This window comes from Kogia breviceps, chromosome X (genome assembly GCF_026419965.1).
Source record: "Kogia breviceps isolate mKogBre1 chromosome X, mKogBre1 haplotype 1, whole genome shotgun sequence".
NCBI lineage: Eukaryota > Metazoa > Chordata > Mammalia > Artiodactyla > Physeteridae > Kogia > Kogia breviceps.
The window spans coordinates 114,551,046-114,576,489 of NC_081330.1; the positions used below are offsets into that span (position 1 = coordinate 114,551,046).

General features: G+C 38.1%; 1 protein-coding gene and 1 pseudogene across 8 annotated transcripts in view; one reads left to right on the top strand and one right to left on the bottom strand.

Annotated features, from left to right (window-relative positions):
• ZFX (zinc finger protein X-linked) overlaps positions 1 to 25,444 on the bottom strand; it is a 60,672-nt gene that overhangs the window by 26,153 nt on the left and 9,075 nt on the right. For 3 of the 8 annotated variants that reach the window (XM_059050630.2, XM_059050629.2, XM_067023664.1), the window contains exons 2-3: positions 4,879 to 4,967; positions 1,570 to 2,139 (exon numbers count right to left, since the gene is read on the bottom strand). In XM_059050630.2, the coding sequence (XP_058906613.1) occupies positions 1,570 to 2,139; positions 4,879 to 4,939 (631 nt within the window). In that variant the 5' untranslated portion in view covers positions 4,940 to 4,967. Of the gene's footprint in view, positions 1 to 1,569; positions 2,140 to 2,533; positions 2,552 to 3,750; positions 3,806 to 4,878; positions 4,968 to 25,444 lie in introns of those variants that run through there. The other 5 variants (XM_067023668.1, XM_067023667.1, XM_067023666.1 and 2 more) reach the window with 3 other exon arrangements.
• Positions 24,718 to 25,230, top strand: LOC131748518 (protein tyrosine phosphatase type IVA 1 pseudogene; annotated as a pseudogene).

The following is a 25,444-nucleotide window of genomic DNA, read 5'->3' on the forward strand; positions in this document are numbered from 1 at the left end:
TCTCTTCTCACCTATTCTTATTCCTTATTCCTACCAGGATTACCTTCCTAAAATAAATTCAAACTTGAAACAGGATATTACATTTTTCCTTGTCAGAGTGGCAAAAATTAAAAGAGAAAACAATACCCTATGTTGGTCAGAGTGCAGGGAAAGGGACATTCTCATAAACTTGGTGGGTGGAATTATATTAGGCAAAATATCAAGGCAAATATAACCAGACTTGTAAATATGTATACCCTCTGATCCAGCAATATTATTTCTAGAAATTTATTTTAAGTAAATAAACAGAAAGTGCACAAAGATTTGAGTACATCTTAAAGTTCCCATTATTCCCAGCAGAAGCCAAGACCTTTTTGACATACTATATACTATTTGCCTAGAATGGCTCTCTCCTGTCCATGTCCTTCTTCATCCTGCAAAACTAGGAACTCATCCTTGAGTTCAAAGGTCAGCAACTCCATTCTGTCTCCACAGCAATTTAGTCACACCTCCGCATCACAGTGTAACCTATCTTTCTCTCCCACTGTAGACTGTAAGCTCTCCAAGGACAATGTTTTGTGTAATTTTTATTTAGCACATATCCATATTTGCACTATCTACAAAAATGTCTGACACATAGTAGGGGCACAGTAAACACGTGTTGAATGAAGGCATTTTCCTCCTCTTTACACAAAGAACTCTGATTTCCAAAATCTTAAGAACTTTTAAAAGGTATTTCCTAAAATGCTGGTGAACTCCAATATTTTATATTAAATTCCTGTTTTATAACAGGTATTTAAGCAAAGCAAATGGTCTCGTGCATTTATATAAGCAAATAGTCTGTGAGTCTTTATTTGTTTGAAGTTTAGTTCCTATAGGCATAATTAGAATTTCCATACTGGGTCAGAACTGTGGTCTATCCAACTGAGGATTAGGATCCTCAGGATCTCTGAAAGTGGTACCAAGAAATAAATTGTAAGAAGACATAGCTGTTCTCCCAGATGTTAGAGGTGTGTTCTAAAACACCTTACTTTTCTTCAATAACCTAGTATGAGTCCATCACACTTGAAATCATGTTTTGGAATATTTGTTTAAATACTATGCCAGAGCTCTTTCCCGTGCTATCTGTTATATAAAGAGCATTTTACATATTATATAAGTACATAGTATTATATAAGTAGTACTGTACATCCATATAGAAGAATATATAAGTATTTTGGGTATACATTTTTCTCTAAGTTGAACTCCTTTTAAGTTTCAAGAGAGTTCCTAATTCTAATGAAGGCTGGTAACAGCCTAATCACATCCTTCATGATTTCACCAAGTTCAGTTCTAGTCCTTTCAATCTCTGATCTCTAGACTGAAGAAATCTCATCTTTCTACTGTGTCCTTACAGAGAAATGATTCTACTCTGTACCATTCCACTTTTCTTAATTTTGAGTTATCTTACAGGCTCCAAACTGAAACAACAATGAAGGAAGGTTTATGAGATTTAATTTTATAGAAGTCAAGAAAATTTCACCCCTGATATAAGTTAGGAAAGACAGCCTTCAAAAACACCTTTGACAATCACTGTACCCCAGGACTTACAGGAAATCATAAGGTAGTCCTCACAGTTGCTTTTGTCATCATCTTGCTGGTCCACAGGAATCCCATTGGCATCTATGACTGCTTCAGAGGCACAATCTGCTACCAAGACTTCTTCTGACACTACATCAGCTGTCAGAGGATCAGTGACGATCTCTGCCTCTACTACACTATCATGAACAACGTGTTCAACATGTCCAACATCAGACACATGTATGGATTCACTCGTCAAGACGTGTTCTGGCATAGACATTGAGGCTGAAGTAATATCAGAAGCTAAAACATCATCTGGGACTGTGCAATGTGCTAAAGAAACTTCTTCGGTTACATCTGAGTCCAGCACTTGCTCAGGAATGATGACCGTTTCAGATACATCTGCTTCTTCCATGATATCTGGACACTGAACATCTTCTATAACAACGTCCTCGATAACATCTTGGATTACAACTGAGTCTGGGTCATCAGGAACAAAGTTATGCACAGTTATGTCTGAATCCACAACATCTGAAACAAAAACAGTTTCTTGTACTTCCACAACAATTTGATCACCATCCATGTGTGTAGCATCAGCTCCTTAAAAAAACAAAAATTAAAATCACAAAATTTCAGGCAGACATGCATGACTACCTCAATTAATGTAAATGTTACTTAATTTCTACCAGGAAAACAAACTAGCTCCTCAGTTGTCTCAAACATTAAGATAGATTAAAGAAATAAAGAGGGAATCTATTTTTGAATCATATCAGAAATAGAAATTCTTAATACAAGCACTTTTATACTCATCCCAAATCAATTAACAAGTAAGGAAATAAAAGAAAAACAAAGTAACTGAGGCAGTCACACACACACACAAATATATCCATGAAAGTAATATTCTAGGTTGACTAAAACTAAACCCATATGCATAGGTACTTAAGGGATGATTATAAAAATTAATAAGTAAAGCAACTTCAGGTGGCAAATATACCATTTTCCTTCATTGTATGTTTTTCACTTCTTTTCCTTCTTGCTCCATCTCTCTTTCAACTCATATTTTTTCTCCTGTCCATCTCTCCCATGTTTTCTTTTACTTCCCTTTATTTCCCCTTTCTCCTCCTTTGTTCTAGAACAATATCCCACCAATATCCTCCAATTACAATTATGAAAATTCAGAAACTATCCTCCGAATCTAGAATATAAAAAGAATCGGGCCATAAATAAAAAGAGGGCTAGAAGGCCACAGTTAAAGAGGAAAGACAACTGGTTAAGGAGCCTCTGTGGACAGATAAGATGAATAAAAGTGCAGTTGCTCTGGAGCAATGGAAGGTGAGGTTAGTGCCCCAACCTCACCAGGGTAGTCTGCCTCCATTCAGCTTCCTCCCACCCCCCCCATATGCCAATCCCCCTGGCAGTTCCTCAGAACATAAGAAACCCTACTCTAGTCCACTCTGCAGTTAACTAATGAAGGTAGAGGGTTGAATCAATTGAAGCCCGGTGAGATTAAATGACTTCACCAAGATCACACAGTTTGCACAGGTTATGGTGCTCAGTAAATACTACTCTGAATAAATGCCACAAATGAGAATCAAAATCGGATATCTTTGCCAAAAACATAATGTTAAGATAAAATAAAACAAATCTGGTACCTTGGTTCCTAATCCAGAGAAAAGCAAACAATATTTTATAAAAGTCTTACCTAAAAAGCTATTCAGTCGATTAGTGCTTCTGGATGTGACTCAGACCAGGCCGAGTCCAAGCAGCTGCCTAACTCAATGACTCTGTGTCAATGGCCAGGCCCTCAGAGAGACACATAGCTTTTTTTTTTTTTTAAACAAACACAAATAATCAACAAGGGCCAAAGAACCTTTAAAAATGTAAGAAATCTTAAAGCCAGTTAATATCCATTTTATTTACACCTAGAAATAATAAAGAGTGCTTGCTTTAATTCCCATAGAACTTCTACAAAATGCTTTATTCTGTTTTCAATATTCTCAATATTAACATCAAGCAATAGATCACTGTAATCTCCATTTTGCAGACATGAAGATGAAAGCATTTAGTGGCAAGAGTACTGGTTAAAAAAATCTAAATCAGAGAGCAGGATTTGGACACTTATTAGTTTTGTGACCTTGGGCAAGTCATTTAACCTCTGAGTTTCGGTTTCCTCATCAGTGAAATGAGGACAGTAGTATCTGCCATGCATACCTCACAGGACTGCTGTGATGATCAAATGGGAATATATGGGAAGTGTTCTGAAAAACTGTAATGAAAGGTTTCATTATTATTAGGACATATGAAAATGGAGGCCCTGGCAGATTAAGTGACTTGCTCAAAGATAAACAAACACCATAAGTGTTAACAATCAGGGCTAAAATGCAACAGCCCTTCAATCTACCCCTTAGCCCATGATCCAGGCTTGCTTGTGGCAACATTAAGCTAGTAAATGGTGTGCGTTTTTCTCCAAAGAGCTTAGTCTCTCTTTCAAGCACATTAATTATACTTCATGTTCTAAAGAAGAATCATAACTTTGCATTTATCATTATCAAGCTGAAATTACCAAATATGAGTCAAAAGACTATCCCAAATGGTTAAGAAAAATACACAAACCCCCATTAGATTTAGAGATTAAAGAAAAGTTAAAAATTAAAAATCGCTAATATTTAATTTCCTGATAAAGTTAATTGCTATTTCTTTAGTATACAATACAGTCATTTCAAGTCCAATGGAAAACTCATTAACATTTTATTTATAAGGGTAGCTACTTAGTGTGATACAAAACAATTTTATATTACAAAACCTAGCATAATCACTTCACTATGTTATATAACTGGAACCATGAGTAACCCAAAATTGTGAATATTTTTTTCCCATTTTTAGAACTTCATAAATTTAATTCTCCTTGTACAGTTTGGGGAGTGAGGTAATACTCCTTTGGCTAACTTGTAAGAGAGAGGATTCTAAAAGTAGGATGGGGTCAGAACATGGAGGGCCTTAGTTTTATACTTTACCTGCCAGGTAATGGTCTATGTGGAAGAAAGTAGAAGAAGAGATGTAAGCAAGGAATATTTTCAAAGGGAGAACTTTAACAGGACTGAAGTAAACACTAAGGTTTTGATAATGTTGCTGTTACTGACAAGAATATGAGTGTTGGTTATGAGGGAGCCAAATTTTTAAGGAGGGGAATAATAATATACTCACTTTAACATCTGTAAGCTTGATAGGATAACAAGATACTTAAGTGTAAATATCATTGACAGTGTCTAGCAATTTTTCCACTTGACAACCAACTCCAAAACTGGTAGGTGGGAAGTGGAACAACCCAAGTAGTTATACCTGTTGCATCAAAATATGAGTTTGGCTCTTGTGGTTGTAATTCAAGTCCATCTTCATCCATGGCCTTTAATTCTCATCAGTCACAGCTCCTAAATTAGGTGAAAAAGTAAACCAAGAATTACTTTTTAAAATATATGTATTAAAAAATGTCACCATAGTGTTTACATTTCTGAAAGACCAAAAATTATGTGACAGATGAACATCTATCAAAAACGTGTCTACCTGAAATAAAAGGGAAAAGTTAAAATTAAATGGCCAAAAACATAATGATACATGGGCATCTATATGACAAGGAAAGGTGGATAAAACAAGTAAGTCAGCTTTGCCTCGACTTTTTGAGATACTGCTTACATACATCATACATACATACGTACATACACACATACTGCAAACGTCTTGATGCATTCTGACACATGCATAAATCTGTGTAATCACTACTCTACCCAGATCAAGCTAGAGAACATTTCCAGCACCACAGCACTCTGGTCTCCTCTCACTCTGTATACTCCTCACTCCCACAAGGGTAACCAGCTTTATTAAGGTTCAATTTATACTCTGTAGCTTATTGGGAGGAAATTCCTGCACAATTTTCATATTACTTCTCTGAATTTAATGTAGTCTGCTATCTTTCAACCAATACGTTAAACAACGGTTAAAGATTCAAAGCGCATAATTAGAGTAAACACCCTTTGGGATTTCTGCCTAACTTAAAATGACCTCTTAACTAATCCCCCAATCGGGTCTCCCTGGTGGTGCAGTGGTTAAGAATCTGCCTGCCAATGCAGGGGACACAGGTTCAAGTCCTGGTCCGGGAAGATCCCACATGCCGCGGAGCAACTAAGCTCGTGTGCCACAACTACTGAGCCTGCGCTCTAGAGCCCGTGCTCCACAACAAGAGAAGCCACCGCAATGAGAAGTCCATGCACCACAACGAAGAGTAGCTCCCACTCGCCACAACTAGAGAAAGCCCGTGTGCAGTAACGAAGTACTGGTGCAGCCAAAATTTTTAAAATAAAGAAAATTTTTAAAAAATAAATAAATAAGCCACACACAAAAAAAAAAAAACACAAAAAACTAACCCCCCAATCTAGAGAAGTAAATTCCTGCAGTGTATTTATACTCTCCTGGCCATAGGTGATTGGCACTAACTATAAAACGGTAAAAATAAGTTCATCTCTGGGCACAATAAAATCAAAGTCCTATCCCCGAGAAGAGAATCGAAACTATGAGCAAAGGTCACTCAGTCTATTTTTCTCTCTCTGTCTCTGTCTCTCCCCTCTCCTCTCCTGGTGACTGGAACATAGGTGAAGAAGGCCATTTTCCAACTTCAGCGTAGACTAGTGAGATAAAGTTTACAAATAAATAATAAAAAGAATCCAGTGAATGCCCTGAGAAATAGAGGAGAAGGAGCAGAGAAGGGAGGCCGACCAATAATAGCTTTTTAGCTCCCGGTTCTAGACCTTTCTGAGGTCCAACTACAGTGTGCCTTGAGTTTTTGCAAGCCACCCCAATGACCTTAATGCTTCCTTTTCTACTTAAGCCAAAAACTTACAACAAAAAAAAAACCAATAAAATAATATACTACTTAGTACTAATCATTGCTTCAAAAGAGCACACATCAGGGATTAGGGCTTACTCATGTCGCAAGTATTACATAAACCTCCTCCCTCACTGGTTTCCTTATCACTACGTTCTCACTTTCTAATCCAACCTAAATGGTTCTATTAGATGCATCTTTCTTTTACTTTTATCATTTTTAGCTGATGATATAAGTGCCGCATGCTGCTTACTAAAATTTCAAATAACAAAAACAAGAATCATTTTTCTAAAGCATCAGCCAGGTGATATCAGGCCTCTGTTCAAAAAATGTTTAATGGCTTCCTGCTGCCTTCAAACAAAGTTGAAACTCCTGCCAGCTTCTAAGTTCCAGCTGCAAACTATCTTTCTCTCATTATCTTCCCTAACTCTCCTTCAAGCACCTCGCGCGACCACCATACGAACACACTTCAACCAAACAAAAAATGCTCCATGTCCACATGAGATCCAAACTCTATATTTGGCTCAGGGTTTCTTCTACCCGGAACACCTTTCTCCTATCACCTCTGCTTGGATCTTCCCCCAAGACCCCTTCCCTACACACACAAAAAGAAAAAGCTGAAAATAATCTCTCCCGCCTCTGAATTTCTATAGCACTTTATCTTTTTTCCTTTTTCCCTGACTCTACTTGTTTGCTGTAAATTATGATTATTTATGTCTTATTTTCAGATGCCAAACTTGCATTTATATACATATATACTCCTTAATCAAATATCCATGAGAAACTCATTTAATTAATGTTAATATAATAAACAGATTTTCAGCCTGTCAACTCTGAGACATATTCTATTCATTTTCAGGAAAGAGCATGTTTCACATTATTTACTCAAAGCGCTTCAAACAAAAGGACCAAAAAAACCAAAAAAAAGTTCAACTATAAAAACTGGAAAACGTACATGCTCTGAATAAGCTGTCACTGCTCTCTCCCCATCAAAATCACCTCTAGCCATAATTCTTTTCCCCTTTAAAAATGTAATTACAAAATGATAAAAATAAGCTAATTTTCTAAGCAGAATGGCATATTATACATGAAATCAAGCCAATTTAGAAGGCAATAAATGGGGTTCCTTAAGGTACTTAAGGCTCCTTTCCCCAACTTCCCTACATAAACCCAAACCCATCAACTCTAAGAATTCTCCACCTGCACAGTAACTCCTTTACTCAGCTTTTCGACGAGAGTTTGATGGATAATCCCCTCGAGTTTGAAATTCTCTCCTACCTCAGTTTAAGTGACATCCTAGTCCTCTTCCCATCTTCCCAACTGCTGTTTACTCTGCTGCTCCTCTCCCACTACTGCAACCCTGCCCAGGGTGGGACACTCAGCGCTCTTCTCTTCTTTTTCTTTATTCCAGGGTTTCAACTAGCATTTACACAAACATGATTCCCCAAATCCACATAACTCAGGGTAGTACCTAACACTTCCACCAGATTGTCTGCTTAACATTTTTTTTTTGGTGGGGAGGGCTGCGTTGGGTCTTCGTTGCCGTGCGCGGGCTTTCTCTAGTTGCCGTGAGCAGGGGCTACTCTTCGTTGCGGTGCGAGGGCTTCTCATTGCAGTGGCTTCTCTTGTTGTGGAGCACGGGTTCTAGGCACGCAGTCTTCAATAGTTGCAGCACGTGGGCTCAGTAGTTGCCGCACGCGGGCCCTAAAGCACAGGGGCTTCAGTAGTTGCAGCGCCTGGGCTCAGCAGCTGTGGCTCGAGGGCTGTAGAGTGCAGGCTCAATAGTTGTAGCGCATGCGCTTAGTTGCTCCACGGCATATGGGATCTTCCCGGACCAGGGATCGAACCCATGTCCCCTGCATTGGCAGGCGGATTCTTAATCACTATACAACCAGAGAAGTCCCATGGTGAACATTTTCATCAGGAGAAAACCTTGCTTTCTCCTGACATGACCACTAAGGCCTTTTCCTTCTTCCCTGCTTATATTCTGTCAGGTTGTCAGACTGTCCCTTCCTTCTCCACAACTTCTCAGGAATCTGTCCCTTTTTACTCCCACTGTCACCATTCACTCTCAGCTTCATACTTCCTGATCCCCAGGGAACAAAAATAGCCTCTCATCTGGCATTTCGCTTTCTGCCACTCCCACAACAAATGACCAGGAACCTACAAGTAAGGGCTGGTGCCAAATGCCAGGGCATTCCTGCAATCTGTGGGCAGACTAATCCTCAGAAGTACTGGTTCGATCATGGCACTCCCCTGCTCAGAAAGCTTCACCAGTTCCCCCAAATTCAGGGTGCTCTAAAATATTAACCCAAGCTACCATAATACACTTATTTCCCAACATTCCACATCATACCCATTCCCTAACAGATATTCTGGCCCAAATGGAGGGTGTCCACTCACCTTATTTTGACTCAGGTAAGCAACAGTTGTTCAACAAACAGTTTTGAGTGGTTATTTTTCCTTCTATTTTGTCATTATAAAAACTCAAATCAGGAAGAAAACATGTTTTGAACTTCTAAGCAGAGATAACTATACTTCAACTTTGTAACCCCTGTGGGGTTAGAAGTAAATCTCCCTCACAACCAGAATGAAACCAATGTTCTTAGGATAGAACCTACTCAGGAAAGTTCTCAGGACTGTGATAAAGTAAGGGTGGGGAGCCCAAGCTGATGATGTAATGCAAAGTGCCCCTACCTTTGCTGCAAGAACCAAGCCCAGAGAACAGTTGAATCTGAAGACAAGCAGAACGGTTCTGAGAACCAAGAACCTAACGCTTTGGGCGAACACATACTAATGTTCAGTCTGATTATCAAATGCCCTCAAAATACTTCCGGGACGTCACTCTCACCTTAAGCTCCGTAAAATATTCCCTTCTGGGCTTCCCTGGTGGCGCAGTGGTTGAGAGTGTCCGCCTGCCGATGCAGGGGACACGGGTTCGTGCCCCGGTCTGGGAGGATCCCACGTGCCGTGGAGCGGCTGGGCCCGTGAGCCATGGCCGCTGAGCCTGCGTGTCCGGAGCCTGCGCTCCGCAACGGGAGAGGCCACAACAGTGAGAGGCCTGCGTACCTCAAAAAAATATATATATATTCCCTTCCCAGATGCAGGAGTCATGATCCTAAAAATGCTATGGAAGAATTCACAACAGAAAAACGTACCATTTTAAGGGAAATATTGGTTTGAGAGAAACTCAGGAAATTCACAATAATTTTCTTCAATTCTTCAAAATAAAGCAATAAAAATACCATGCCAAGTTAATAGGTATAGCAGTGGCATTTTATCTGTCTTAAATCTGGGATAATGAATATAATTTATTTTTTTAACATCTTTATTGGAGTATAATTGCTTTACAATGGTGTTAGTTTCTGCTTTATCACAAAATGAATCAGTTATACATATACATATGTTCCCATATCTCTTCCCTCTTGCATCTCCCTCCCTCCCACCCCTCTAGGTGGTCACAAAGCACGGAGCTGATAATGTATCTTTTGATGCCTAGACACTTTCACGATCTCCCTCTCGGGGAAGGGGCTTACATTTTCACTTTGCTTTTTGTCATAAGCATACAAGAATCATTTGTCTGCTTTTGGTCTTCCCAAAACTCCATGCCTTTTAATTTTATGACTTGACTCTAGTTCCTCTCCCTAAGCCATGCTCAGAAAACCAAACTGTACTGTACAGAATAGATGGAATTGCTCAAGCTACAGGAAACAGAAACAAAAGCATTCCACCTATAACAGAATTTTTCTTAGAAGGAAAGTGGAACTGGTGAAAATTTACACTTAAAGCCTAATTAATATCTTCCCTCTTAAGCTACGACTTTCTTTCCCAATTTTTTCCCACATTGCTCAATGTGGGAAATGCAGCTATCATTTCTTCAGATATCTAATTTTCAAATCTGGAATGCTATTTCACTTCTCTTACCAAGTCAGCCTTTAAATGTCTCATGGTCATCCACTCAAATTCATCATGTCCCCTTTATTTTCACTTCTACCACTCTAACAAGCTCTGGTGGTCTTACATCCAGAACCCAGGGGGAATCTTCCAATCAAAAGATTTGAGCCCTTCTTGAACTCAATAAATTTTCTTCTGTTTCAACACTTGCTTCCATTTTCTCTGTTCATTCTTACTAGAATTTCTATTATAGGATGTAAGAACTCCTAAATCTAGCCTCCATATTGCTTTAACTTCTTCTCCTGTATTTTCTATCTTTGTCTTTCTATTACATTCTCAGAATCCCTAAACTCTTCCTTCTAAGCTAATTTGAACTTCACTCCATCTACTGAATTTTTACTTAAAAGATCATGTTTTAATTCCAAAATAAACTTAGTTTCTTTTTCACAGCAATCTTTTTTCAGTGGATACTGTATCTTCTCAAATATCTCTGGTTTTAAAGTTTATTCTGTACCCTATATTAACCTGTCTCCTCTGCTGTTTCATTATTCAGTTTGTTGAAATTGGTGCCTCTCTCTCAGACTAATGGTTTTCCTCAAAAGCATGGTTCTTACAGGTTGTCCATTCATATTTGCAGATGAGGGTCTAGAGTTACATTCTGATAGCTGGGCTGTATTTCCTCAGCCCAAGTGAGAATCCCTATTTGCCTAGCAATGAACCTAAGTTCTGACCAAAGGAGTCCTGTCTAGAATGACGTCAAGGGAGAGAAAGGAACCATGTAACTAGCCAGGCTTTCCTTTATGGTGGATAGAGTAGCCCATCTTGTAGGTACTGGAGGTCCAATATCCCTCAGGATACTACAAGCTACCTAAAGCACTACCCTTAACTTTCTCCCCATAGTACCCACTTTGGAATTTCCTATGGATGAATTTGCAATTCAGAGAGCCAAATTTTTGGCATTAGCTCAGGAGGAAAACCACTAGAGACATCTACACTGTTAAGTAAAAGGCTTGGCTTTCCATAACTTTAATAATCTGGCTGTGCCCATGGCTTGCTCTTTCTCCTAGGATGTCCCCACTTTTGAAACTGGGGAAAACACAGAATGACAATTTGGGGATGGTCCTTCCAACTTTCCAAATAGGGCCACAGGTTCACTAAGCTCGCTAGGGCTTTGCCATTAATTGATTCCCAATTGCTTTATTCAACCAGAAATTCATCATATTCTGGTCTACGAGTGGCATACCTCTCAGATTTTCTTTTTTCTCTGTATTTTTATACTTCTTCCTCAATGTGATTTCAAAAGGAAGTAACAATAAATGTGTGTCTTCTGTAGTCTATCTTGAATTTGAAGTCATTATGAATTTGTATGTGTCAAAACAGCATGGAAATATGTAAAAGCAAAAAAACTCTGAAAGAAACTGAAAAAAAATCAATAGTAGTGAAAAGTTACAACTCTTATCAACACCTGACAGATCAAACATTCAAAAAATAAGGAAAGAGATATATATAATTAATAATATTAAGCTAATAGCTTTAATTCAAATTCTACTCCCTAATACAATATCTTATTTTCAAAAAACCTTGCCCACCCTCTGTGCCAAGAAGAGGAAGAGAAAATGCTTCCTGTTGTAAATGTCAGAGCCCCGTCCTTCCTTGCCCTGTCCTACTTGGAACTTTTGTACACTTTGCTCAAAAAAAATTCAATGCCAAGTTTTTGTTACAGATTAGTTTTTTCCATAAAACCATTTGAGCCAATCAGTAATTTCAAGGTTTTGTTTAAAGTCTAAGAGTTCGAACTTTCAAAATCTATTACAATTTGGTCCTAAAACTAACAAAACATTGCAAATTAACTATATTTAAAATTTAAAAAAAAAATTTTAAAGAGCTTTTAAATAGGAAATAAAAAATTTGGACCTAAAATGACAAGCCTTCTTAAAGTCTTATTTTTCCAAAGTCCCTATTCATGTTCAGATTAAGAGCTGCCAAAATACCTAAATGTCCATTGACAGATGAATGGATAAAGAAAATGTGATATATACATACAGTGGGATATTATTCAGCCTTAAAATTCCATCGTTTGTGACAAGATGGATGGAAGAGGACATAATGCTAAGTGAAATTAGCCAGATACAGGAAAAAAAGAAACCATTCTGCATGACCTCACTTATATGTGGACTCTAAAACAGTCAAACTCAGAGAAGCAGAGAGTAGAATGGTGGCTCCCAGGGGTTAAAAAGGAAGAGAAGTTGGAAAGATAATGTTTAAAGGATACAGAGTTCTGGATATCCTCTATATGGCACAGTGTCTATAGCTAACAATACTGTACTGTACACTTAAAATTTGCTAAAAGAGTACATCTTATGTTAAGTGTTCTTACTAAGATGGAGAAGGAGAGGGAGAAGGAGGGGAAGAGGAAGAATAGGAAGAAGACAACGATGACAACAGGGTGGGAGTAAACTCTGTGAGGTGATGAATGTTTATGGCTTTGCTGGTGGTGACGATTTCTCAGGTGTATACTTATCCCCAAACTCATTAAATGTATACATTAAATGTGTAAAGCTTTTATATGTCAATCATACCTCAACAAAGTGCTTTAAAAATAAAAAATATAAAGAAAATTTTTAAAGAGTTGCCAAAACACCCTCTGAAGTTAGTTGCATTGATGTGCTACAAACACTAAGCACTACACTTTTTAAATGCCTTTGTCTTTAAGACTGTAGCTTGATGTTTGGAAGTACATACCCATTTTTTCTTTATATATACTTTTTTTTTTTAATTTTTGGTTGCACTGGGTCTTCGTTGCTGCACGCGGGCTTTCTCTAGTTGCAGCGAGTGGGGTCTACTCTTTGTTGCAGTGCGTGGTCTTCTCATTGCAGTGGCTTCTCTTGTTGCAGAGCATGGGCTCTAGGCACGCTGGCTTCAGTACTTGTGGAATGCAGGCTCAGTAGTTGTAGCTTGTGGGCTCTAGAGCGCAGGCTGAGTAGTTGTGGCCCACAGGCTTAGTTGCTCAGCAGCATGTGGGATCTTCCCGGACCAGGGCTCGACCCCGTGTCCCCTGCATTGGCAGGCGGATTCTTAACCACTGCACCACCAGGGAAGTCCCAGGAAATACATACGCTTTCTACCTCGTTTTTGTTATGTAAAGTAGTACGGCCTCCATCATGAAATACTGCTATTTAATATACTCAATAATTTATCCATGTTCATTACATAAAACTCTACTGTATATCATAACGTCTAACAAATCTCTTTGGATCACTCTTTTTGATTTTGAAGTTTTAAAAAAACAGTTTAGTTTATCAGCTTTTGCTGACACTCTGAACAGAAATCCTAGTCACATGTATTCCCCTAATAACCACCTTTAGTTGAGGTATACTGGAGTGGACTTTGTGAAACACCTGATGTGATCAAAGGATGGAGACTGTTTTGACATAATATGGAGATTAATTTAAACTACACAATACACAGAAGAGTTAAACTAAATAAAACCGTCAGGGGAAATCTTTAAAAGGTTAATTTCTGGGCTTCCCTGGTGGTGCAGTGGTTAGGAATCCACTTGGCAATGCAGGCGACACGGGTTTGAGCCCTGGTCTGGGAAGATCCCACATGCTGTGGAGCAACTAAGCCCGTACACCACAACTACTGAGCCTGCGCTTTGGAGCCCGTGAGCCACAACCACTGAGCCCACATGCCACAACTACTGAAGCCCGCACACCTAGAGTCCGTGCTCCACAACAAGAGAAGCCACCGCAATGAGAAGCCCCACTCGCCACAACTAGAGAAAGCCCACGCACAGCAACGAAGACCCAACGCAGCCCTAAATAAATAAATAAATAATTTTTTTTTTTTAAAAAGATTAACTTCTGTCAAATGCAGTACATGATGAAGAATTGTTGGTATTATCAGAAACTTTTAAAAATCTTTTTCTTGCACCTGCCATCCTTCCCCAAATCAGGCATTCACTTCATCTCTGAACTGGTCATTCCCACAGTTGTGAATTTAGTTAAGTGCTTTTCAGGGGACTTCCCTGGCGGTCCAGTGTTTAAGACTCTGCACTTCCACTGCAGCGGGGCACAGGTTCGATCTCTGGCCAGGAAACCAAGATCCTGCATGTTGCACAGTGCAGCCAAAAGAAAGTGCTTTTCTTATCGAACTCCTCCTTAATGAGCAACATGCCTCCTTGTATTGGAAAATCTTTCTGATAATGCATTGGAATTTTGGGGTTTTTTTTCCCCTAAACTAAAGCAGTCTCACTTTCATGTTACTTTATTCAAGCTAATGATGGCTTTCCTTAGTTTTCTAATAACCAGTTGTAAAAAAACGTACTGCAGTTTTACAGTTTTTTAAACTATTTTAAATCTTTTTAAACTCTGAAACTTCTTAAAATTACTGTTTTGCCCGTTGACCAACACAGTAACTTCTTTTTTTTAACATCTTTGTGGGAGGATAATTGCTTTACAATGTTGTGTTAGTTTCTGCTGTATAAAAGTGAATCAGCTATATGTATACATATATCCCCATATCCCCTCCCTCTTGCATCTCCCTTCCACCCTCCTTTTTTTTTTAGCGGTACGCGGGCCTCTCACTGCTGTGGCTTCTCCCCTTGCAGAGCCATCGGCAGGCGGACTCTCAACCACTGCGCCACCAGGGAAGCCCCCTCCCACCCTCCTTATCCAACCCCTCTAACTGGTCACACAGCACTGAGCTGATCTCCATGCGCGATGTAGCTGCTTCCAGCTAGCTAGCTATTTTACATTTGGTAATGTATATATGTCAATGCTACTCTCTCACTTCGTCCCAGCTTACCCTTCCCCCTCCCCGTGTCCTCAAGTCCATTCTCTACGTCTGCATCTTTATTCCTGTCCGGCCCCTAGGTTCGTCAGAATCTTTTTTTTTTTTTTTTAGATTCCATATATATGCACCAAAAGAGTAACCTAATACCCCACTCTTTCCCTCACCTACATGAACACACATGCTTCCTATTATTGCTCTTCCTAAATACATCACTTTGGGTCTGTTAGGCTCTGTAAACTCAATGCTGACACTAACAATGTTCTCTGTACATTTTAAATACTGGCAAGAATATAATATCAGGCCTTTCAACAACTGTAACAAAATTTAATTGACATTTGCAAACTTATGGAGCATTTTTACATTGATCCTCTGCTAATACAATTAGCAGTATGTTTTATACCTATAACTTAATAAATCCTTTAATCATAAAACAAACAAAAAAGAACAGGCTGGACAATGAAAGGGCTGGTTTGCAATACACCTGCAGACATGCTTCTTTTCTTCTTTCTGTTTGCTCATCTTTTTTTTTTCCAGTTTTACTGAGATGTAACTGACATTCCATATTCTATAAGTGTAAGATGTATAACATAATGATTTGACTTACATACACCATGAAATGATGACCATAATAGGTTTAGTGAATATCCATCATCTCATATAGATACAACATTAAAGAAACAGAAAAGGGATTCCCTGGTGGCGCAGTGGTTGAGAATCTGCCTGCTAATGCAGGGGTCTGGGAAGATCCCACATGCCACGAAGCAACTAGGCCCATGAGCCACAACTACTGAGCCTGTGCGTCTGGAGCCTGTGCTCCGCAACAAGAGAGGCCGCAATAGTGAGAGGCCTGCACACGGCGATGAAGAGAGGTCTCCACTTGCCACAAGTAGAGAAAGCCCTCGCACAGAAACGAAAACCCAACACAGCAAAAATAAATAAATAAAATTAATAAACTCCTACCCCCAACATCTTAAAAAAAAAAAAAAAAAGTGTGGTCTTCTTCCTAATATAAAAAAAAAAAAGAAACAGAAAAAAATATTCTTCTCCTTGTAATGAGAACTCTCAAGATTTACTCTCTTAACAACTTTCATATATAACACAAAGCAGCGTTAATTACCTTCATCATACTGCACATTACATCTCTAGTATTTATTTATCTTATAACAGGAAGTTTGTACATTTTGACTACCTTCATCTAATCCCCCCTTCCCTCCCTACCTGTCTCTTACATGACCAACAATGGGCATGCTCCACTGAGTATCAGCTCCAGGTACAGTATCAGCAGCATTAATTCCATGATCATTCTCTGGAGCAAAGCTAGGGAATCAGCTAATTTACACTGCACTCCCCACCCCCCACCAAAATCCATGCCTGCTTTTCTCAGGGATTTGGGGAGATAGAAAACTACTACTAGATAATAATCTAAAAGAGAGGAGGAAACTGGGGGGAAGCACAAACATAAATAATTTGAAATAAAGAAAAATACACATAGATACAGGAAAAGTAAAAAACTTTTAAGAAAACAGTCTATAATTCTATGCTAGCACACTGAAGAGAAATTTTAATTTACAAGCATTAACTCAATAAGAGCTAGAGAACCCAATCACCATAAAATGGGGCGAGGGGAGGAGAAAGATGTCTGTTACCCTTTCAAAAAGCTCTAGGCTTTTCCCAAAGCTCGCTGAACACAGGAGGAAAACCATCTCAATTCTTTTTACATAACTGATTTACCATTTTTCAAAAACACAATGATCCAAAACCTATGAGAGGCAGCAAAAGCAGTTCTAAGAGGGAAGTTTATAGCAATAAAAGCCTACCTCAAGAAACTAGAAAAATCTCAAATAAACAATCTAACCTTACACCTAAAGGAACTAGAGAAAGAAGAAAAAACAAAACCCAGTTAGTAAAAGGAAAGAAACCATAAAGATCAAAACAGAAATAAGTGAAATGGAAACAATGAAAACAATAGCAAAGATCAACAAAACTAAAAGCTTGTTCTTTGAGAAGATAAACAAAATTGATAAGCCATTAGCCAGACTCATCAAGAAAAAGAGGGAGAGGACTCAAATCAATAAAATTAGAAATAAAAAGGAGAAGTTACAACAGACACCACAGAAATACAAAGCATCCTAAGAGACTACTACAAGGAACTCTATGCCAATAAAATGGACAACCTGGAAGAAATGGACAAATTCTTAGAAAGGAATAACCTTCCAAGACTGAACCAGGAAGAAATAGAAAATATGAACAGAACAATCACAAGTAATGAAAAGGAAACTGTTATTAAAAATCTTCCAACAAACAAAAGTCCAGGACCAGATGGCTTCACAGGTGAATTCTATCAAACATTTAGAGAAGAGCTAACACCCATCCTTCTCAAACTCTTCCAAAAAATTGCAGAGGAAGGAACACTCCCAAACTCATTCTGTGAGGCCACCATCACCCTGTTACCAAAACCAGACAAAGATACTACAAAAAAAGAAAATTACAGACCAGTATCACTGATGAATATAGATGCAACAATCCTCAACAAAATACTAGCAAACAGGATCCAACAACACATTAAAAGGATCATAAACCACGATCAAGTGGGATTTAGCCCAGGGATGCAAAGTTTTTCAATATACGCAAAACAATCAACGTGATACACCATATTAACAAGCTGAAGAATAAAAATGATCATCTCAATAGATGCAGAAAAAGCTTTTGACAAAATTCAACACCCATTTATGATAAAAACTCTCCAGAAAGTGGGCATAAGGGAACCTACCCCAACATAATAAAGGCCATATACGACAAACTCACAGCAAACATCATTCTCAATGGTGGAAAACTGAAAGCATTTCCTCTAAGATCAGGAACAGGACAAGGATGTCCACTCTCACCACTATTATTCAACATATTTTTGGAAGTCCTAGCCATGGCAATCACAGAAGAAAAAGAAATAAAAGGAATATAAATTGGGAAAGAAAAAGTAAAACTGTCAGTGTTTGCAGATGACATGATACTATACATAGAGAATCCTAAAGATGCCACCAGAAAACTACTAGAGCTAATCAATGAATTTGGTAAAGTTGCAGGATTCAAAATTAATGCACAGAATTCTTGCAATCCTACACACTAACAACAAAAGACCAGAAAGAGAAATTAAGGAAACAATTCCATTCACCATTGCAACAAAAAGAATAAACTACCTAGGAATAACCCTACCTAGGTAGACAAAAGACCTGTATGCAGAAAACTATAAGACACTCATGAATGAAATTAAAGATGATACAAACAGATGGAGAGATATAACATGTTGTTGGAATGGAAAAATCAATCTTGTGAAAATGACTACATTACCCAAATCAATCTACAGATTCAAAGCAATCCCTATCAAATTACCAATGGCATTTTTCACAGAACTAGAACAAAAAAGCTTAAAATGTGTATGGAGACACCAAAGACCCCAAATAGCCAAAGCAGTCTTGAGGGAAAAAAATGGAGCTGGAAGAATCAGACTCCCTGACTTCAGACTATACTACAAAGCTGGAGTAATCAAGACAATATTGTACTGGCACAAAAACAGAAATATAGTTCAATGGAACAGGATAGAAAGCCCAGAGATAAACCCACGCACCTATGGTCAACTAATCTATGACAAAGGAGGCAAGGATATACAATGGAGAGAAGACAATCTGTTCAATAAGTGGCGCTGGGAAAACTGGACAGCTACGTGTAAAAGAATGAAATTAGAACACTCCCGAACACCACACACAAAAACTCCAAATGGATTAGAGACCTAAATGTAAGAACGGACACTGTAAAACTCTTAAAGGAAAACACAGGAAGAACACTCTTTGACATAAATCACAGCAAGATCTTTTCTGATCCACCTCCTAGAGTAATGGAAATAACAAAAATAAACAAATGGGACCTAACGAAACTTAAAAGCTTCTGCAAAGCAAAGGAAACTACAAACAAGACAAAAAGACAACCCTCAGAATGTGAGAAAATATTTGCAAATGAATCAACAGACAAAGGATTAATCTCCAAAATATATAAACAGCTCATGCAGCTCAATATTAAAAAAAACAAACCACCCAATCCAAAAATGAGCAGAAGACCTAAGTGGACATTTCTCCAAAGAAGACATACAGATGGCCAAGAAGCACATGAAAAGATGCTCAACAGCATTAATTATTAGAGAAATGCAAATCAAAATTACAATGAGGTATCACCTCATACCAAGTAGAATGGGCATCATCAGAAAATCTACAAACAACAAATGCTGGAGAGGGTGTGGAGAAAAGGGAACCCTCTTGCACTGTTGGTGGGAATGTAAATTGATATAGCCACTATGGAGAACGGTATGGAGGTTCCTTAAAAGATTAAAAATAGAATTACCATATGACCCAGCAATGCCACTACTGGGCATATACCCAGAGAAAACCATAATTGAAAAAGACACATGCACCCCAATGTTCAATGCAGCACTATTTACAGTAGCCAGGTCATGGAAGCAAGCTAAATGCCCATTGACAGATGAATGGATAAAGATGTGGTACATATATACAATGGAAAATTACCCAGCGATAAAAAGAAATGAAATTGGGTCACTTGTAGAAACGTGGATGGATCTAGAGACTGTCATACAGAGTGAAGTAAGTCAGAAAGAGAAAAACAAATATCGTATATTAATGCATATATGTGGAACCTAGAAAAATGGTACAGATGAACCGGTTTGCAGGGCAGAAATAGAGACACAGATGTAGAGAACGTATGGACACTAAGTGGGGAAAGTGGCAGGGGGGTGGTGGTAGTGGTGGGATGAATTGGGAGATTAGGTTTGACATATATACACTAATATGTATAAAACAGATAACTAATGAGAACATGCTGTATAAAAACAAAATAAAATAAAATTCAAAACTTAAAATAAAAAAACTAATTTACCGTTTTTAAAAAAAGCCTAACAAAAAAGAATGTAACCAGGGGCTTCCCTGATGCCGCAGTGGTTTGAGAGTCCGCCTGCCAATGCAGGGGACAGGGGTTCATGCCCCGGTCCGGGAAGATCCCACATTCCGCGGAGCAGCTGGGCTCGTGAGCCATGGCCTCTGGGCCTGAGCATCCGGGGCCTGTGCTCCGTAACGGGAGAGGCCACAACAGTGAGAGGCCCACGTACTGCAAAAAATAAAAGTAAAATAATAATAATAATAATGTAACCAAACTACAAAAACACGGTTAATTATGAATCCCAAGTCAAGTTTTTGCAAATGTGATCCATCATATAATATATATAGACACACATGTGCACGCACATGTGCATGCGCATACACACACAGCCACCTTGACAAAGCATGGTTATTCTAGAATTCAAGGATGGAACCAAATAATGGCCCAATTAACAGGTCAAAAAAGGAAAATCTGAAAAGTTGAGATTCAACATCTATTTTTTTACTTAAACTAGTCAAACTGGAAGAGAAAGACTTTTTTTAACAGTTAGAAAAAATACAATAAATAGGAATGAAACCTTAGTACATGCTATCACGTAGATGACCCTTGAAAACCTTATGCTAAGAAGCCAGATGCAAAAAGCCACATATAACAGGATTCCATTAATATGAAACATGAAGAAGAGACAAATCCATACAGACAGAAAGTAGACTGTCAGGGGCTGGGGGTGGGAGGTGATTGCTAACTGGGTACAGGGTTTCCTTCTGGGGTGATAAAAATGTTCTAAAATTACTGGTGATGATAGCACAACTCTGAATCTACCAAAAAAAACCCACCACTGAATTGTACACTTTTGAAGGGTGAATTTTGTAACAACTTCCTCTCAGTAAAGCTAGTTTAAAAAATACACAGGCAGGGGCTTCCCTGGTGGCGCAGTGGTTGAGAGTCCGCCTGGCAATGCAGGGGACACGGGTTCGTGCCCTGGTCCGGGAGGATCCCACGTGGCGCGGAGCAGCTGGGTCCGTGAGCCATGGCCGCTGAGCCTGTGCTGCACAACGGGAGAGACCAGGCAAACCTTAAACTAGTTCATGTTACAACATGTATGTTTAGATAGGAGAATGAGATCAGTACCACTTCATAACAAAAAGACATGTAATAAAACTGAGGTGAAACACAAAGTATTTCTTTTAAAGCCAAACTTAAGACAAGGATGCCCACTATTATTATTTAAGATTGTATGGGAACTGATAGGCAATGCAATAAGATAATTAAATGCAAGATATAATTATCATTTGAAAGAAATTATATTTATTTATGTACGACTTATCCAGGAAATTCAAGAGAATCAACTAAAATCTTAATATTAGAATGAACCCATAAAATGTGCTGGTATAAGATTAATATACTTGATGACAAAAGCTTTTTATTTTAAAGACAAAAGCTTTCTTATGTAACACTTAAAAATGTAAAATACCATTAATAAGAGTAACTGAAAACTCTAAGTGGGATTATTTTTAATACAAATATACAGAGAAATCAATCTTGCTCTTGAATATATTGGATCAGTAGTATTCTCTCTTAATTAACCTCTACATTCAATCAAAATCCCAACACACTTTTGTTGTAAATCAATTGACCTTATATATGTAGGTCTACTCTAGGACACTATTCTGTTGCATTGATCAATCTGGCCTTGCACCCACTATTTTAATCACTGAATCTTTAAAATAAGCTTTAATATATGGTAGTGTAAGCCTTCCAACTTTTTTTTTCAAGACTGCCTTTGCTATTCCAGGCCCTTTGCATTTCCATATAAATCTGAGAACTGGTCTATTAAATTAAAAAAAGCCTGTTGGGGTTTTGATTGGGACTTCGTTGAAAACTGACATGTTTATAACATTGATACTTCTTATCCATGAACATCATATCTCTCCCCATTTATGAGTTCTTCTTTCATTTCTCTCAATAATGCTTTCACTAAAGGTGTTAGTAAGCTTTGTTGGGTTTATTTCAAGGTATTGGATGTTCTCTGATCTTACTACAAATTGTACTACTAGCTTTTAAGACAAAATATAAAACAATCAGTCAACTGTACTGGCTTTTAAATTTTATTTTCAAGTTGTTTGTTGTTAGTATAGAGAAACACAAATTATTAATCAATGTCCCCCAACTATAATGTAGTAAAATTAGAAATAAATGTCTGAGGTAATAACACTCCCTCTAAAAAATTTCCTTAAATTTGAAAAGTCTCAATAATTCAATGGGCCATAGGAAAATTATAAAAACCACAATATATTTAGAACTAAATAATAAAAAATCAACTCACATAAAATTCACAGTACCAGTTACAGTTCAGAGGAAATTTTATAGTTTTAAAAGCATGTAAGAGTAGAGATTAAAAACTAATGAGCTAAACTATTTACAATAGCCAGGACACAGAAGCAACCTAAGGGTCCATTGACAGATGAATGGATAAAGAGATGTGGCACATATATACAATGAAATATCACCCAGCCATAAGAAGAAATGAAATTGAGTTATTTGTAGTGAGGTGGATGGACCTAGAGTCTGTCATACAGAGTGAAGTCAGAAAGAGAAAAACAAATACCGCATGCTAACACATATATATGGAATCTAAAAAGAAAAAAATTGGTTCTGAAGAACCTAGGGGCAGGACAGGAATAAAGACGCAGACGTAGAGAATGGACTTGAGGACACGGGGGGGGGGGGGGGGGGAGGGTAAGCTGGGACTAAGTGAGAGAGTGGCATGGACATATATACACTACCAAATATAAAACAGCTAGTGGGAAGCAGCCACATAGCACAGAGAGATCAGCTTGGTGCTCTGTGACCACCTAGAGGGGTGGGATAGGGAGGGCGGTAGGGAGACGCAAAAGAGAGGGATAGGGATATATGTGTACATACAGCTGATTCACTATGTTATACAGCAGAAACTAACACACCATTGTAAAGCAATTATATTCCAATAAACATGTTAAAACTAATGAGCTAAACTTCCAACTTAAATCTTTTTAATGTCAGAATAAACGCAAATAAAATAGAAAGAAAGAAATATTAACCATATGGAGCAGAAACAAATGGTCAGTAAAAAGAACTATTTGAAAAGCCTTAATATAGGCAAGTTATTGGCAGTACTCATCAGAAAAAAAAGGAATTAATGAAATTAGACATTTTAAAGTCATTAGAGAAGTCTATATTTTATACCAATATATCTGAAATTTTATATTTTTCTGGAATACTGTTCATTTCGTATAAATAACAACTTAAGAAAAGCCAAAAACACTTATCACCATGAAACAAACTATTAATCAAAAAACAACTCACAAAAAAAGACACCAGGCAAAGACAGTTTCACAGATGACTTATAAGTTTCCAGAAACAGATCATCTCTATGAAATACAACTTGTTTCAAAGTAGAAGAATTATTCCAAAACACATCTTAAGAAAAAAGTACATGGCAATAAAAAAGGATGCAAATATCCAGGGACTCTAAAGACACTTTAAAATACAAAATCTATGAATACAATTCATCACACGAAGAGATGCTGCAAAAACATTAAAAAAATCAACCAAAACTCTAAAATGCTAAGTAAAAGAGAACATAAACTAATAAATATCTCCTCCCTCCAAAACAAAAAGCACAAAAACATCATACTTCATGATAAAATGTTAGAAGCACTCCATTAAAGCACGTGGACAATGATGCCTGTTATCAATGCTTTCATGCAACTCTGTGCTAGAGGCATTAGTCAATGAACTAGAAGAAAAAGAAAACAAACAAAAAAGAAAGAGGCGGCAAAAAGGAATGGAAAAGAAGAAATAAAACATCTTTACTCACACACACCTATTTAGAAAATACTAGAATTATAAACTGTAATAATGTTATTACTCCCACATTCCATTGAATCTAAAAATATCGCCAATTTTAAGATGTATCCTTGTTTTACCTACATCTAAGAAAAATATCCTGCCAGTTAAACTGATGCTATACTTTATTATCTAGAAATTTCATTTTAGATTTATCAAGACAATTCTTTTAGACTTATTTAGACATATTTTCATCCTATCCTGTGGATATATAGAAGAAAAAATGGAAGCAAAAGAAATTGGGAGTCGGGTGACCCCGCCGTCGCCCTGGCCCTGCCACCACCGCCACCTCAGGACCGGCTGTATGATGAGGCCACAATCTTCAATGAGTAGACATATTCCTCAGTTCTGTGGTGTTCTTAGTCATACATTTATGGAGTTTCTGAAGGGCAGTGGAGGTTACTGCCAGGCACAGCAAAACTTCCGTGCAGACAAATGAACTGTAGAAATTCATTACTACTCTACCAAGAAGCCCCCATAAGAGTGGTTAACCTGGACACAGATGTGTTGAACTGAAATCCACAGAGCATTTTTTACAAGAGTTCTGACCTGGATGGGGTAAAGCTCAGTGCGCTTTCTTTCTATTGCCTCAGCATCACTGATTGAAGAATTGCTGCTTCTTGTTAGGAGGTTCATTTCATTTCCCATTACTCTCAACTTCATACTCAAAAGCACTGAGAATTTCAAGTGGAGTATACCGAAGTAGACTCAGTTTCTTTGCATCATTTCTGTATTCAAGTTTTTTAATTCTTTCATAAACCTATTGAGTGTTTTTAAACTAAATTAACATGGCTCGAATAAACCACCCAGCTCTTGTGGAAGTCACTTATAAGAACATGAGATTTCTTAATCCAACCAATGCGACCTTAAACAAATTTATAGAGGAACTTAAGAAGTATGGAGTTACCACAATAGCAAGAATATGTGAAGCAACTTTTGACACTACTCTTGTGGAGAAAGAAGGCATCCATGTTCTCGACTGGCCTTTTGATGATGGCACACCACCATCTAACCAGATTGTTGATGATTGGTTAAGTCTCATGAAAATTAACTTCCATGAAGACCCTGGTTGTTGTATTGCCGTTCATTGTGTTGCAGGCCTTGGGAGAGGTCCAGGGCTTGTCGCCCTAGCATTAATTGAAGGTGGAATGAAATATGAAGATGCAGTACACTTGATAAGACAAAAGCAGCATGGAACTTCCAACAGCAAGCAACTTTTGTATTTCGAGAAGTATCGTCCTAAAATGTGGCTGCGCTTCAAAAACTCCAATGGTCATAGGAACAACTGTTGGTTTCAATAAAACCGGGGTGCCTGATGCCATTGCTTGGAAGTGGAACCTAGACAGGACGGAATTTGTTGTACATGTTAGCCAGCACGTTGGCTTCGTGAACTCTGATGAAGCTTCCATAGAAGTGTCAAAAAGCAGTTTTACCAGGCCACAAGCCTGGCAGAATTGCAGCTTCTATGTCTGGGTTATGACCAACCTCCTTGGACACGTAGCAAAGGATTCTTGC